The sequence below is a fragment of the Megalobrama amblycephala genome, linkage group LG3 (genome assembly GCF_018812025.1).
Source record: "Megalobrama amblycephala isolate DHTTF-2021 linkage group LG3, ASM1881202v1, whole genome shotgun sequence".
In the NCBI taxonomy this organism is placed as follows: Eukaryota; Metazoa; Chordata; class Actinopteri; order Cypriniformes; family Xenocyprididae; genus Megalobrama; species Megalobrama amblycephala.
Window position 1 is genome coordinate 10,248,737 of NC_063046.1, and position 13,442 is coordinate 10,262,178.

The 13,442-nt window shown below is 36.4% G+C and overlaps 1 protein-coding gene across 2 annotated transcripts in view; it reads right to left on the bottom strand.

Moving 5' to 3' along the window:
* The window catches only part of adamts17 (ADAM metallopeptidase with thrombospondin type 1 motif, 17), a 209,238-nt gene that overhangs the window by 39,570 nt on the left and 156,226 nt on the right, over positions 1 to 13,442 (bottom strand). The window contains exons 16-17 of one of the 2 annotated variants that reach the window (XM_048183792.1): positions 11,668 to 11,742; positions 2,918 to 2,998 (exon numbers count right to left, since the gene is read on the bottom strand). In XM_048183792.1, coding sequence (XP_048039749.1) covers positions 2,918 to 2,998; positions 11,668 to 11,742 — 156 coding nt within the window. The remainder of the gene's footprint in view (positions 1 to 2,917; positions 2,999 to 11,667; positions 11,743 to 13,442) is intronic. The other variant, XM_048183793.1, reaches the window with a different exon arrangement.

Genomic DNA, 13,442 nt, shown 5'->3' on the forward strand with positions numbered 1-13,442 from the left:
TATAACATTGATATAAGTGATTACTCGGATTTAAACCTACCTATATTGTAGTTATATAAAATATTCACATGCAGATTTGCTTTATGTAACGTTATTTCCCCACTGTCGAAATCAGGCACATATAAATGTCATGAAACACGACTCCTGGCTGCATGTCGATATCCATGGATTAGGTTTATTTGACAAGTTGTAAGGAACACATTCAATTCCAACCTTTAGTGTAATTCGTTAGTTTTACTCGTGTTTTCGCAGTTTCCTCTACTAAATCCAGTCACGCAGCAGGTTCTTTTGCCACTCAGTCCAGCTGAGGGAGCGCGTTTTCGGCGGGAAAGTGATGTCGACGAATACCCTCTATAATAAGTAAACAATAAACATTTATTAAATTGCTTTTTAATAAATGTTCACCTTTTGATTATTATTGTTGCCTTTAGTAATTATGTGTCTGATTTTTAATTTCCTCCTATTTTGGGTTAATTTTAAGCCAGCCATATAGTAATTACACTATATATATATATATATATATATATATATATATATATATATATATATATATATATATGCCCAGCAAACATTTAACTCAACCGCTGGGTTAAAACAACCCAATCACTGGGTTTGTCCATTTTCAACCCAACTTGGGGTGTTTTTAACCCAGCATTTTTTCGAGTGCATTTTCAGTTTTTTGAACTCCCTGAAACGCCTCCGTTGTAGTCTTGAGTATTCTTCCGGTAACAAACACATCACAAACAAACAGGGCCTGGTTGAGTTGCTTTAGTTGTGCGTTGAAACTTGCGGTAATGGTAAGGGGCGTGACATTCGAAGCAGTTGACCAATCACAACACACTGGTCCAGATGACCAATCAGAGCACATTGCGCTATTTGTAAGCATGGGCTTCATAGTTCATTTTAGTCTCATTTAAATCTCATTAATATTAGGTTAATTTGCATAATTGGTTAATAACAATAATTGATTAAAGATGCTTTTGGGAAATGCATCCCAGAGCATTACTGACAGACTGGAAAGAGAGGTGCTGCTGCAATAATGTAAAATATGTAAAAAAAATAATAATGTGTTTTTGGAACTTTCGAGCATGAAAATCTATTCTAGTTAATGCCAAAAACAAAATCAAGTAAAAGGGCATAATATGGCCTCTCTAACACAAAATAGGCCTGTTGAAGACCACTGATGTACAGGTATAGCACAATTAAAAGGTATACTTCATATCTGGTAATGGTGGGAATTGCAATATATTCTATAGCATTTTTATCCAATACATTTCTGCCTTTACATAGTCCAGAATCCAGAGCAATTTTTTCCTTTTTAAAATGCACCTCAAACACATTCTCGCCATTCATGCATTTGAACTTTGTGTCGAATGAGCTATTGCATATAATTCTTCCATCGTTACCTCACATTCATCCTATTTTTATACACATATACGAGTGCATTATTGTTTTGAAGCAGATTGCCCACAGTCTGCTGCAATGAAAGCATAACCTGGTTTGTTTTGGAGAGCATCTGCGCTGAGCTCAATGGGAGGGGTTCACTTTAATGTCATTTCACGCTTTCTGGCTGGATTTTAAAATATATATATATATATATATATATATATATATATATATATATATATATATATATATATATATATATACACACACACATATATATATATATATATATATATATATATATATATATATACACACACACACACACACATATATATATTATATATATATATTCATCTGTTCTCTTACAAAAGATGGCCAACCAGACCCAAACTAAACAAATGTTTACATCTCCCTGCGGATGAATTACAGAATGAATGCTGCCAAGTTAGGTGAAAGGCATTATAGAACAAAATGCATACAATGCAGGCATCTTTAGTCTAAAGTCTAAACTTCATAATGTTATGAAACCTAGTCTATATGATCTAAGACTGTGGGCATTTTTAATAACGTCAACCCAGGCAGTCATGTGATCCTGACCTTCGGGAGAAGGGATGTTTATTTGAGAATATGAAGAGTGAAGCATTATTATAATCTGTCAGCATTATGTCTGTGAAGTTGGACGACCAGACACATTAATTCTGAAAGTTGAAGGCGTCTTTTCAAAAATCCCTGACTCATTAAAATAAATTAAATTACAATGAATATGCTCATCAATTGTGGGCCAGCTGGACAAATAAAGTCTTAATTAAGTTTCACAAGATTTATAACATTCTCTCAAGAGGGTTTCACTAATCACAAGAGTGAATCTCACGAAAGTTAAGAACATGTCTGGCATATTTCACCCCAAAATAAAAAGAAAAAAGAAAAAAATTAAAGCCTGTTAATAGATAATTATGATTATTTTTACATTTACAAAAATGCAATTCTTATTACTGTAACGTGGGAAAAAAACTAAATTAATAATTATCTTATATTAAAACTATTAATTTATATTTCATGCTATAAAAATCTGCAAGAGTATTGCAGAATTGCAGAAATAATAAGAAAGTGCAAAGTAAAATATATATCAATATACATATATATTACAATTTTATTATCTAAAATATAGTAAAAGTAATTAGAATTTGGTGTATAAATGTGCTTAATGTCACATTGTAAAAAATCTTTTTCTTTTTTTGGATGAAAAATGACCCAGACATGTTTTCTAGGACATTCACTCACAAAAACCCTCACTCCGGTTTCGAGCGGCATAAAGCGAATCCGTGTTATACGTCCTTACTGTGAGTTTCATCCTAATGTGACATGCAGCTTGTCAGCAGAGAAGCGTCATTTGTCATAACGTAGCATAAGAGACAACACCTGGCGTAGTTCCTATCTACAGCCATTATCGAGCTGGTCCAGTCTCTCTGAGATCTATTGTGTGGCCATTTGGAAGACCAGTTGTTATGGCAACAGGTTGAGTAATTACCCAGAAAGCTATGGGATGGCTTGTCTTCCACAACTTTGATTCGTCGAGCTCCCACTGGAATGACAGCTGCCTCAATGTAACCTTTGGGAGAGAAAGAAATAAGGGGAGAAACAAGAGTGGAAATGAAACGAGCGAGCGAGATTTCACACTGGTGCACAGGTGCATATTTCTATAAACGTATGCAAATATGAGTCTGAACCAAGTCATGTGTGTATTTTCCTGGCCAATCAGAGCAGACCATTCACAATGATTACAATAAGTCTCAATCGTAAATCATCTCAATCAAATGGTGAATAATTTTTGTTATGTGAACTTATAAAGCATAATTAGTTATTTAATAAAATTTTTATTTTACATTTCTTTTAAATAAGTGTTTTTAAGTTCTAATACTGATTAAGTTAGTTTAATCAAGATAAACAGATGAAATAAAATAAGTTAAAAAAATATTTTAAGTAACATTATTATTTTAAGTTTAATTTGTATGGCTTTAGTTTATTTAACCCTCTCTCTCTCTCTCTCTCTCTATATATATATATATATATATATATATATATATATATATATACACATATACTGTACATTATGTTCTGTGTCAGATGCTTTGGTCAACTCTGATTGGAACCAGAGCATTTTCCTCTGACGTACACACACACAATTCCCCTTCCAAAAACCAGAGTGACACAAAGTGTCTGGGCAGTAATGATAAAACAAATCTGCTGTACTGTTTATACACACACACTGTGGCCACATTCAGAAACTTATGCTAAACCACATCCTTAGATACATCACTACACTGAGCAGAAGGAAAGGGCCCTGAAAGAGAGGAGATAACGGCACACAAATGGCTGATGCTCATGTGTATACGAGTAATTGCCATCAGTTCAGCTCATTTAAAGAAGAGACCTTTGACAGCAAGTCCTCACAGTCACAGGGGTCTTTGTGAAACAGGGCGAGATTAGTTTGACCCTGACTGGGATGATTTGACCTGCAGTTTGGATGATAGTCTAAAAATGATTATTGTAAAGTTTTGTTTTCATTTACTGCCCCACACTTTGCACTGAACCTGTTTTAGGCCACGTTCACGCAACTGCAGAATACGGTCGAGTCAATAATACGGTTACGTTCAAACACAATTCAGTTATTTATAGTAGTGACAACCGCATTCTAGAACCGAACTCTCGCATGTAAATTTTCAGGACTCACAACCGCATTCTTGGAAAACCTGCGCTGTGTGCAGATGTGCTAGCGGTGTCCGATTCGTGAACGAGACTTTCAATAAATCGGTTTGCAAATCGCACAGAATGATTCATTCATGAATCAGACTGATCCGACTGGATCTGTTCTTGAGTCAACAACTTATTGATTCAAATGATCCAGTCAGAGCAAGTCTCCAGTTAACAACTGACCCTTCGCCGGGAGTTTGATTGACAAGCGATCTAACCAATCAGAACGCCGATTCCACCATTTTGTCCAACAAAGCAGTCATGAGTTAGAAGATTAACCTCGTTGGAGTTAAACTTATATCACAAGTAACCTGGTTTGTCTTGTCTGTCGACATGTTGTCAGTATCCTCTTTGCTCCGTGATGTATTTTTCACTTTGTGTGGCGTGACAGCGCCACGGCTTGTCGGACAAAGCAACAGTAACTTTGCAAAGGCGGGTCTTTGCGAAGGGTCAATTCACTGAATTCACAAGTCTGACTAAAAATGAGGCAAGAACAGGAGATCCTCAGAGGTTGAGTGTGTATATTATTTGTATATTAACATTTGTATACTACCCTCTGAACAGAGTAGGCTTTAGGTAAAAACTAAACATAACGTTAAAATAACACAAATTAATGCCGGTGCATCTTCGAATGTCATCCAAGATGTTTATGTCTTTCTTTCTTCAGTCAAAAAGAAATTAAGGTTTGTGAGGAAAACATTCCAGGATTTTTCTCCATACAGTGGACTTCAACAGTTACCAACAGGTTAAAGGTCAAAATGACAGTTTCAGTGCAGCTTCAAAAGAACTCTACACGATCCCAGACGAGGAATAAGGGTCTTATCTACTGAAACGATCGGTCATTTTCTAAAAAAATAATAAAATAAATGTATTTACTTTTTAACCACAAATGCTCATCTTGCACTGCTCTGCAATGCATCACGCATGATATAATCATGTTGGAAAGGTCACGTGTGACGTAGGTGGAAGTACCGATCCAGTGTCTACAAAGTGAATGTGCAAAGACTAAGTCAAACGCCCTTTAAAAAAAGGTAAAACAACAATGTCAGACAATTTTGAAGTAGGAGAAGAAAATTAGTTTTTCGCCCTACCTTACGTCATACATGACATTTCAAATGCGATTACGTAATGCGTGGTGCATCGCAGAGCAGTGCAAGATTTGTGGTTAAAAAGTATATACATTTCTTTTTTTTTTTCAGAAAATGATCGTTTTGCGAGATCAGACCCTTATTCCTGATCTGGGATCGTGTAGAGCCCTTTGAAGCTGCACTGAAACTGACATTTGGACCTTCAACTCGTTGTACCCTGGTGAAGTCCACTATATGATGAAAAATCCTGGAATGTTTTCCTCAAAACCCTTAATTTATTTTCGACTGAAGAAAGAAACACATGAACATCTTGGATGACATGGGGGTGAGTAAATTATTAGGAAATTTTAAATCTGAAATGAACTGATCTTTTAATACTTTTACTGGAGTATTATTTTATTATTTTAATTATTTAATTATTATTTTATTAGCGACTCAAATGATCCGCTCTCCACCCAGATATAAAATCTGCTGTCGGTTAATGAAGATTTGATGCAGCTCAATTGGACTCTTGTCATGTCAAAAGTAATAAGACTTTTCAGCTTTATGGACGCCGCCATCTATGATATTACTTTGGTCTCTTTTGTGAATATGATCATGGTTACTCGTAAGAGAATACGGGTTTGACTCCCTGTTCACATTCATACAGACAGTATTCGAGGTGCTACTAAGTTGCGGTGTGAATGGGGCTTTTCGAGACTCACATCTGTAAGTAAATGCAGTTGTCAATCCCAAAAACTGACAGTGTGAACGTAACCTTAAACTCATCATATTCCTCCTGGCATGATCACAAACATGCAGTTATCACTCCACACAAAAAAGACCACCACCCCCTGTTAAACACCCAAAACCACCAGATTAGCATAAAACACACCAAACCCAGATCAAAAACACACACTCATCCACATGCCACCACATCTGGAGGATCTTAAAAAACTGTCGGACTTTCAGGATTTAGTTTATATTTGGTTTTGTTATAGAAAGTAATTCATCTCAAACAATGAAAGTTGAGAATACAGATGTAGGAAAGCTTTTCTGCCGAACGTTTATTGGTCTCTCCTGGAAGACGGAGTCAAATTTGTCAGGAAACATAACTGTACCAGTGATGTCTATAGTTTTTGAAAAGGAACAGTTCACCCAAAGATGAGAATATTTTTTACTTGTTTGTGTTTTTATGACATTTTTTAAATTTTAAGGAGCTTTCATCATCCACTTTCATTTTATGGACAACAGAAGCTCTTGGATTCTGCCTGACATCTAATTTTCGGTTTTACAGTATTAAAAGAAAGAAAGAAAGAAAGAAAGAAAGAAAGAAAGAAAGAAAGAAAGAAAGAAAGAAAGTCATACATTGGAACAACATAAAGGGTGAGTAAATGATGCCAGTATTTTCATTTCTGGGTGAATTACTCCTTCAAAGCCTCAGCAAGTATTCAACAACAGTCAACAATTTTGCACATTATATACGAATGAGAGTCTGATGCTGCCAACTGGGCATACACTACCTTTCTGAAGTTTTGGATTATTATTTTTAATAAATTAATACTTTTTATTGAGCAAGGATGCATTAAATTGATATTGCTACAAAAGATTCTATATCAAACAAATGTTTTTTTGCTTTGTTTACATCAAATAATCCTGAAAAAACAAACAAACAAAAAAGAAAAAAACATCACTTTACACAAAAATATGATAGGGGCTCTATGTAAGATTTTAAAGCATAAAAATACCCTGATATGTCTGCAGATACATATAAACATGCTAAGTTCACCTACTTGTTTCTCAGAAAAACAATGTTACATATTCTACTTTGAAAATGTGCGTTCCGTGTCGGAATGTCTGACTTTGTTTTGGTCCGTGTGCTGTCAGTTTATCCAATAGTATTTAGACATCACAGGTTGCCAGTTGGCGGAAAACACCACGTATTGCAACCATGGAAACCAATAAACAAACTGGGTCAGTGGACTGCAGTACCTATTTTGAACACTGGGTGTCATTCCTACATAGAGCCCCTTTAAGCAGCACAACTGTTTTTGTCACGGTCATCAGCGGAGTGCCCTTTAATAGCCACCAGAGGGCACTCGACCCCAGACTTTGATATTCCCTCACGAACTACACTTCCCAGAACTCACTGCCCAGTCTCAAAATCCCTGATTGTTCTCAGCTGGTTCTCATTACCTTGTCAGTCCCTGCCTATATAAGCCTGGTTCATTCTGTCATTCATTGTGAAGTCTTGTATGTGTCACTACTGCATTTCTGAGGGCCTGTTTACAGCTGGTCACTTCATGCTTTTTCTCTGATTGGAGAGCTATCTGATTTATAAAAACGATTGCATTTACATTTGATTATACTCAGCTGCTCATCTGTGGCTATGCGTGATATAGTAGCGCTGTCTTATCTGTCTATAACATGTTATTTAGCCTATAACACGCTCTTATGTGTTTATTTCTTAGTATTTTTGGGAGGAGTTAAATTTAAATATGTGGTTTCAACAACCAGATGCATTTAGACCTGTTCAGTTTTGACTGGAATGCCTCCCAGACCACCTCCTGAAGTGATTTGAGTGATCGGATCGAATGTGTTTCGGAAGGCATTTAGACCTGATCTTTTCACATTTGGATAGCTATCTGATCAGAGAAGAAGCTATCCGATCATGAAGTGACCAGGTGTACACAGGCCCTGAGTGGTCCTTTGATTATCTGTTCCCTGGTTTTGACCCTGTTGCTGTTTTTCTGGATTCATATATACCAAACATATAGGCCTACCTCACCTGGTATATGTTTGGATTTTTGCCTGTTTTTGGGCTTCGATTGTGGATTATACTTTCAATAAATACTGCGCTTGGATCCTCAAACTTCGTGTCTTGGAGCAGTCTCATGACAGATTTCAACATTGATAACTATTGATACTGATAACACTGATTTTTACTGTATTCAAATAAATGCAGCCTTGGTGAGCATATAATTTCATAAACATAAAAAATCTTACCAACCCCTCATTTTTAACCATAATGTTAAACTAAACATCTGCTTCTTTTCAGATGATTTTACCAATTGAGGCATTGAGAGAAACTCAAACACATTTGTGCCAATTAAGCTAAATGTAAATGTTTCAATACAGACTTATCATGACCTCTAAAGTTATGATTACTTGTGATTCTTCAGAAGCCAAAAGTCAGTCACATTCCTTTTTAAATTAAATCAGTAACAATTACACTGTTCTCCAATAAAGAATGATGCAATCGAAACAGTTTCCTAACTCAAACTTACACTGTCTGAATTTTTTTTTGATAAATTAAATATATTTCTATTTTAATAAACTTAATAAACATTGAATGTATCTTATGCTCATTAAGGTTGCATTTATTTGCTCAAAAATACAATAAAAGCCAAAACAATGTAAACTTTTATTACAAATTACAAATAATTAAAAAATAAAATATATGATTTAAAGTGTAAATTATTCCTGTGATCAAAGCTGAATTTTCAGCATCATTACTCCAGTCTTCAGTGTCACATGATCCTTCAGAAATCATTCCATTAAAGAAACATTTCTTTTTATTTTCAGTGCTGAAAACAGTTGTGCTGCTTCACATTTTTGTGGAAATCGTGAATTTTTTTTTCAGGATTTTTTTCCACCTTTTCTTTGATGAATAGAAAGTTCAAAATAACAGCATTCATTTGAAATAGAAACATTTTGTGACATTATAAATGTCTTTACTGTCACTTTTGAACATTAGTGTATATTTGGAAAAAATGGATGGGAAAAATATTTCCAATAGCAAGGCTGCTAAGCATGTGGTTAAATGTGAAAGTGGAAGAAGACCAAGTCAGATCTCTCTATAGGAGTAAAATCCTCTCATGACTGCTCTTGAATATCCACTAAAACACACCTTTAAACAGTGAGAACTGGTTTCCAAAGCCCCAAAGATTAATTTAAAAACTTATTTAAAAGACCAAAACAATGAAATTAGAATTCTTTTTATGTGGCTCTTGCCAATGAATGAAATTGGTCAATTTGTCTCCTGAAATGCCTGAAACTGTATGATCATTTTCTGTCCTTTTTTTTTTTTTTCTTGTCAGATTGCATGAGATCTTCAGTCAAAGCAGACTGTACAACATCAAGGCCCGGTTTCACAGACAAGTCTTAGACTAAGCCAGGATTAGGCTTTAGTTCAATTAGGGTATTTAAGTAGCTTTTATAAATGTACCCTAGAAAAAAACATTACTGGTGTGCATCTTGAGACAAAACAATAACACTGGCATATTGTAAGATATGTCAGTACAAGTTGCTTTCAGTTGAAACAGCTCAAACATGCATTTTAGTCTAGGACTAGCTTAAGCCTTGTCTGTGAAATCAGGGGCAACTGTCTCTCATGTCTGTACGATGCACACATTAGCTAAAACTCTAGTCAAGACTGATTGCACTGACAGGCCATTTTACTCCATCAATTCGTGTCACATCCTCATTGACATGCACAAAGCCAAGAAAGCCTTTGTGAAAAGAGGGAATTTGTGCACTGTGAACTATGATCATAATATGATGGGAATGCTAAAAAACAAGACTTCTGATTTAGTCCCTAAAATGTGTCTTAGACAGCAAGAACTGTGCTGTGTGCAAGCAGATTTAGACAAAGAAGTCTATTTATTTGGCTCTGCTGGCAAAGTATAAAGTCCTTAGTTTTGTCCTGACTCGTTCCCTGTAGGGCTGGGCATACATACGTATTCCCACATTCAGCAGTGAACAGGATGATGATGGCCTGAAGCTAGAACAGCTGGAGACCATTGGGACATTTGGCATTAAAGCAGTTTTGGGAGGCACGTGGTGACCTTGGAGTCATCCGGACTGAATCCAGTGAATAACAGATAACCCATGAGCGAGCAAGAGTCCTTACTTAGCTGATGAGGGAGAGCAAAAGAATTTGGAATGACAAAAAGTTTTAACCTCATTTGGAATGTCAAATCATTCACAGAAACAGACCTTTGAGCAGGTCATTTAAATAAAAAAATGTTATATTAAACAGAAAAGGGAAGTTTGACTTGACAAACTTTGAATTTTATTATCTGCTAGGTAAAAAACAATACATAACATTAAGGTTGAACCACTGAAGTCACATAGAGTCACAGAGACTATTTTAAAGTCACATAGACTATTTTAAAGGTGCCGTAGAACGTGTTTTCAAAAGATGTAATATAAGTCTAAGGCGTCCCCTGAATGTGTCTGTGAAGTTTCAGCTCAAAATACCCCATAGATTTTTTTTTATTCATTTTTTTTAACTGCCTATTTTGGGGCATCATTAAATATGCACCAATTCAGGCTGCGGCCCCTTTAAATCCTCGTGCTTCCCGCCCCCCGAGCTTGCGCTTGCCTTAAACAGCATAAACAAAGTTCACACAGCTAATATAACCCTCAAAATGGATCTTTACAAAGTGTTCGTCATGCAGCATGTCTAATCGCGTAAGTATGGTATTTACAGTATTTGGATGTTTACATTTGATTCTGAATGAGTTTGATAGTAGCCTATGTGTGGCTAACAGGGCTAATGCTAACATTACACACTGTTGGAGAGATTTATAAAGAATTAAGTTGTTTATGAATTATACAGACTGCAAGTGTTTAAAAAATGAAAATAGCGACAGTCTTGTCTCCGATGAAACATTTAGAAAGACGATTTACAAATATCACTAAAAATATCATGATATCATGGATCATGTCAGTTATTATTGGTCCATCTGCCATTTTTGGCTATTGTCCTTGCTTGCTTACCTAGTCTGATGATTCAGCTGTGCACATCCAGACGTCCTGCCCTTGTGTAATGCCTTGAACATGGGCTGGCATATGCAAATATTGGGGGCGTACATATTAATGATCCCGACTGTTACGTAACAGTCGGTGTTATGTTGAGATTCACCTGTTCTTCGGAGGTCTTTTAAACAAATTAGATTTATATAAGAAGGAGGAAACAATGGTGTTTGAGACTCACTGTATGTCTTTCCATGTACTGAACTCTTGTTATTCAACTATGCCAAGGTAAATTCAATTTTTAATTCTAGGGCACCCTTAACAATGTCTTTACTACCTTTTATGGGCTTTGAAATTGGTTATGACGTAGCTGTCTATAGGGAGGTCAGAATTGTATTTTTTTGGTGAACTAACACTTTAAGATTTATTTCAATTAAAAAAATACTTTTAATAGATTTTGTTTTAGTTAAAAATAACAACAATGAAAATAATCTTCTTTCATAAAAAATGTACTGATCACAAACTTTTGAACAGTACTGTATGTTGTATTGAAATTAACCAGGACATCAATTCTCATAGTATAAAGGTGTGTTTTATATAATGATTCAAGAGCATTTGGGTGTTAATCCTATAGAATAGTCTGCATCATAACAACCTGATTGAGCACACAAACACACACACGTCAAACCATGCATCTTACATGAGAAACACTTGAGAACAGCTCTGGGTTTCGACATCACACACGTAGAAACCTTCTTACAAAGGCTATGAGTGGCTGAGAGACACAAAACCAACATGGTCAATGGAAGAGAATAATCGCTGCGGTTCTTTGTTAACAGTTTAGTTCACCCAAAAATAAAAAATTCTGTCATTAATTACTCACCCTCATGTCGTTCCACACCCCTAAGACCTTCGTTCATCTTCAGAACACAAATGAAGATCTTTTAGTTCAGCTACGCAACTACCACTTTGATGCTTCAAAAAGACAGAGATCGTAAAATGAATCCATACAGTATCTCACAAACGTGAGTACACTCCTCACATTTTTGTAAATATTTTATTATATATTTTCATGTGACAACACTGAAGAAATGACACTACTAGGGGTGTCAACAATAATCGATTCGGCGATGCATCGCGATGCGGGGCATGAACGATTCAGCATCGATGCGGCAAAGTGCCATAATCGATTATGTCACTGTTTATTTTCTGGCGGACAATAAAGTTGTGAAGTTTCAAATACTCCCGGTTCCGGGGGAATAACAACAACAACAACAAGCTAGATGGCTGAGGCGGAGGGAGATGACCGCGATAGACGGGTTATTAAAAACGCACCCAAAGCTTGGAAAGCGGACATCTGGGCACATTTCGGATTTTATGAAGTGAATGGGAAACTAGACAAGTCTTAAGGGGGTCGCACACCGGACGCGAAGCTCGGCGCCGCACAGCGTCGCGTCTCTGACAACTCACAGGTATCGCACACCTGCCGCGCACATTATATACGTGCGAGCTCAATTTTGAAACGACTCCTGATTGAAGAGCTGCACAATGGAAATGTTTTACGTCAACAGGGAAATGTTACATTTCTATGCTTTAATATTTCGCACTGAGGTTAGTGTACATGGAAAAATGGCACAACACAGCAAAAGGAAAGAAAAGGCTACGTTTATTATACATTTTTAAACTTTATTCAAGCTGTTAAACTAAGAATGTGAAACTGATGTATCTTGCATCACAGGGTGACATCACTATGTACATTAACGACGATTTGAGAGAAATAGAATATACATTTAATGTAAAACAATGTACATGGCGCTCTGTGGCGCGGCAGGATTTTGAACAACTTCCTGAGTCGTTGCTGGGCGCCGCGGACAGGCGCCGAATGTCGCCGCCGGTGTGCGTACTCTCATAGAAAACAATGCGTTCGAATTTTAAAGACGTGGCGCGGCGCTGAGCTTCGCGTCCGGTGTGCGACCCCCTTTACGCGGTGTGTAAAATCTGCCACACTAAAATTAAGCACGTTGGCAATATCACTGCAAAAAGAAGCTCTCTCAAACCGGACCATGTCGATCAGCTTGTGTTTTTCCACAAGAACCTTGAAATTCCCAAATGCTAAACAGTGAGAAGTTATGATGTAGGCTTAGGTTAAACTATACATTTCCTCACTCTGAAACGAATTGTTGATGATGGTGATGTTGATGGTGATGGTGATGTTGGACGGAAGAAGTTGCTTGTTTGCACAAATTTGGTAGTAGGCTAAGCCTACACACTTTATTTTTGGTTTACAATACTGTATTTCACATCTTAATATTTTATTGTATGCAGCTGATGTGATGGTAGGATCAGGGCAGGCATATAATTGTCATTGTCTTAAAGCTGCTAAGCTGCTGTTTTGTTGAGAATAGTTTGCACTTTACTTTACTACTTGAAAAAAGTTTCACAGTAATAAGTGGTTACTGTGTGTTGTTGCACTGA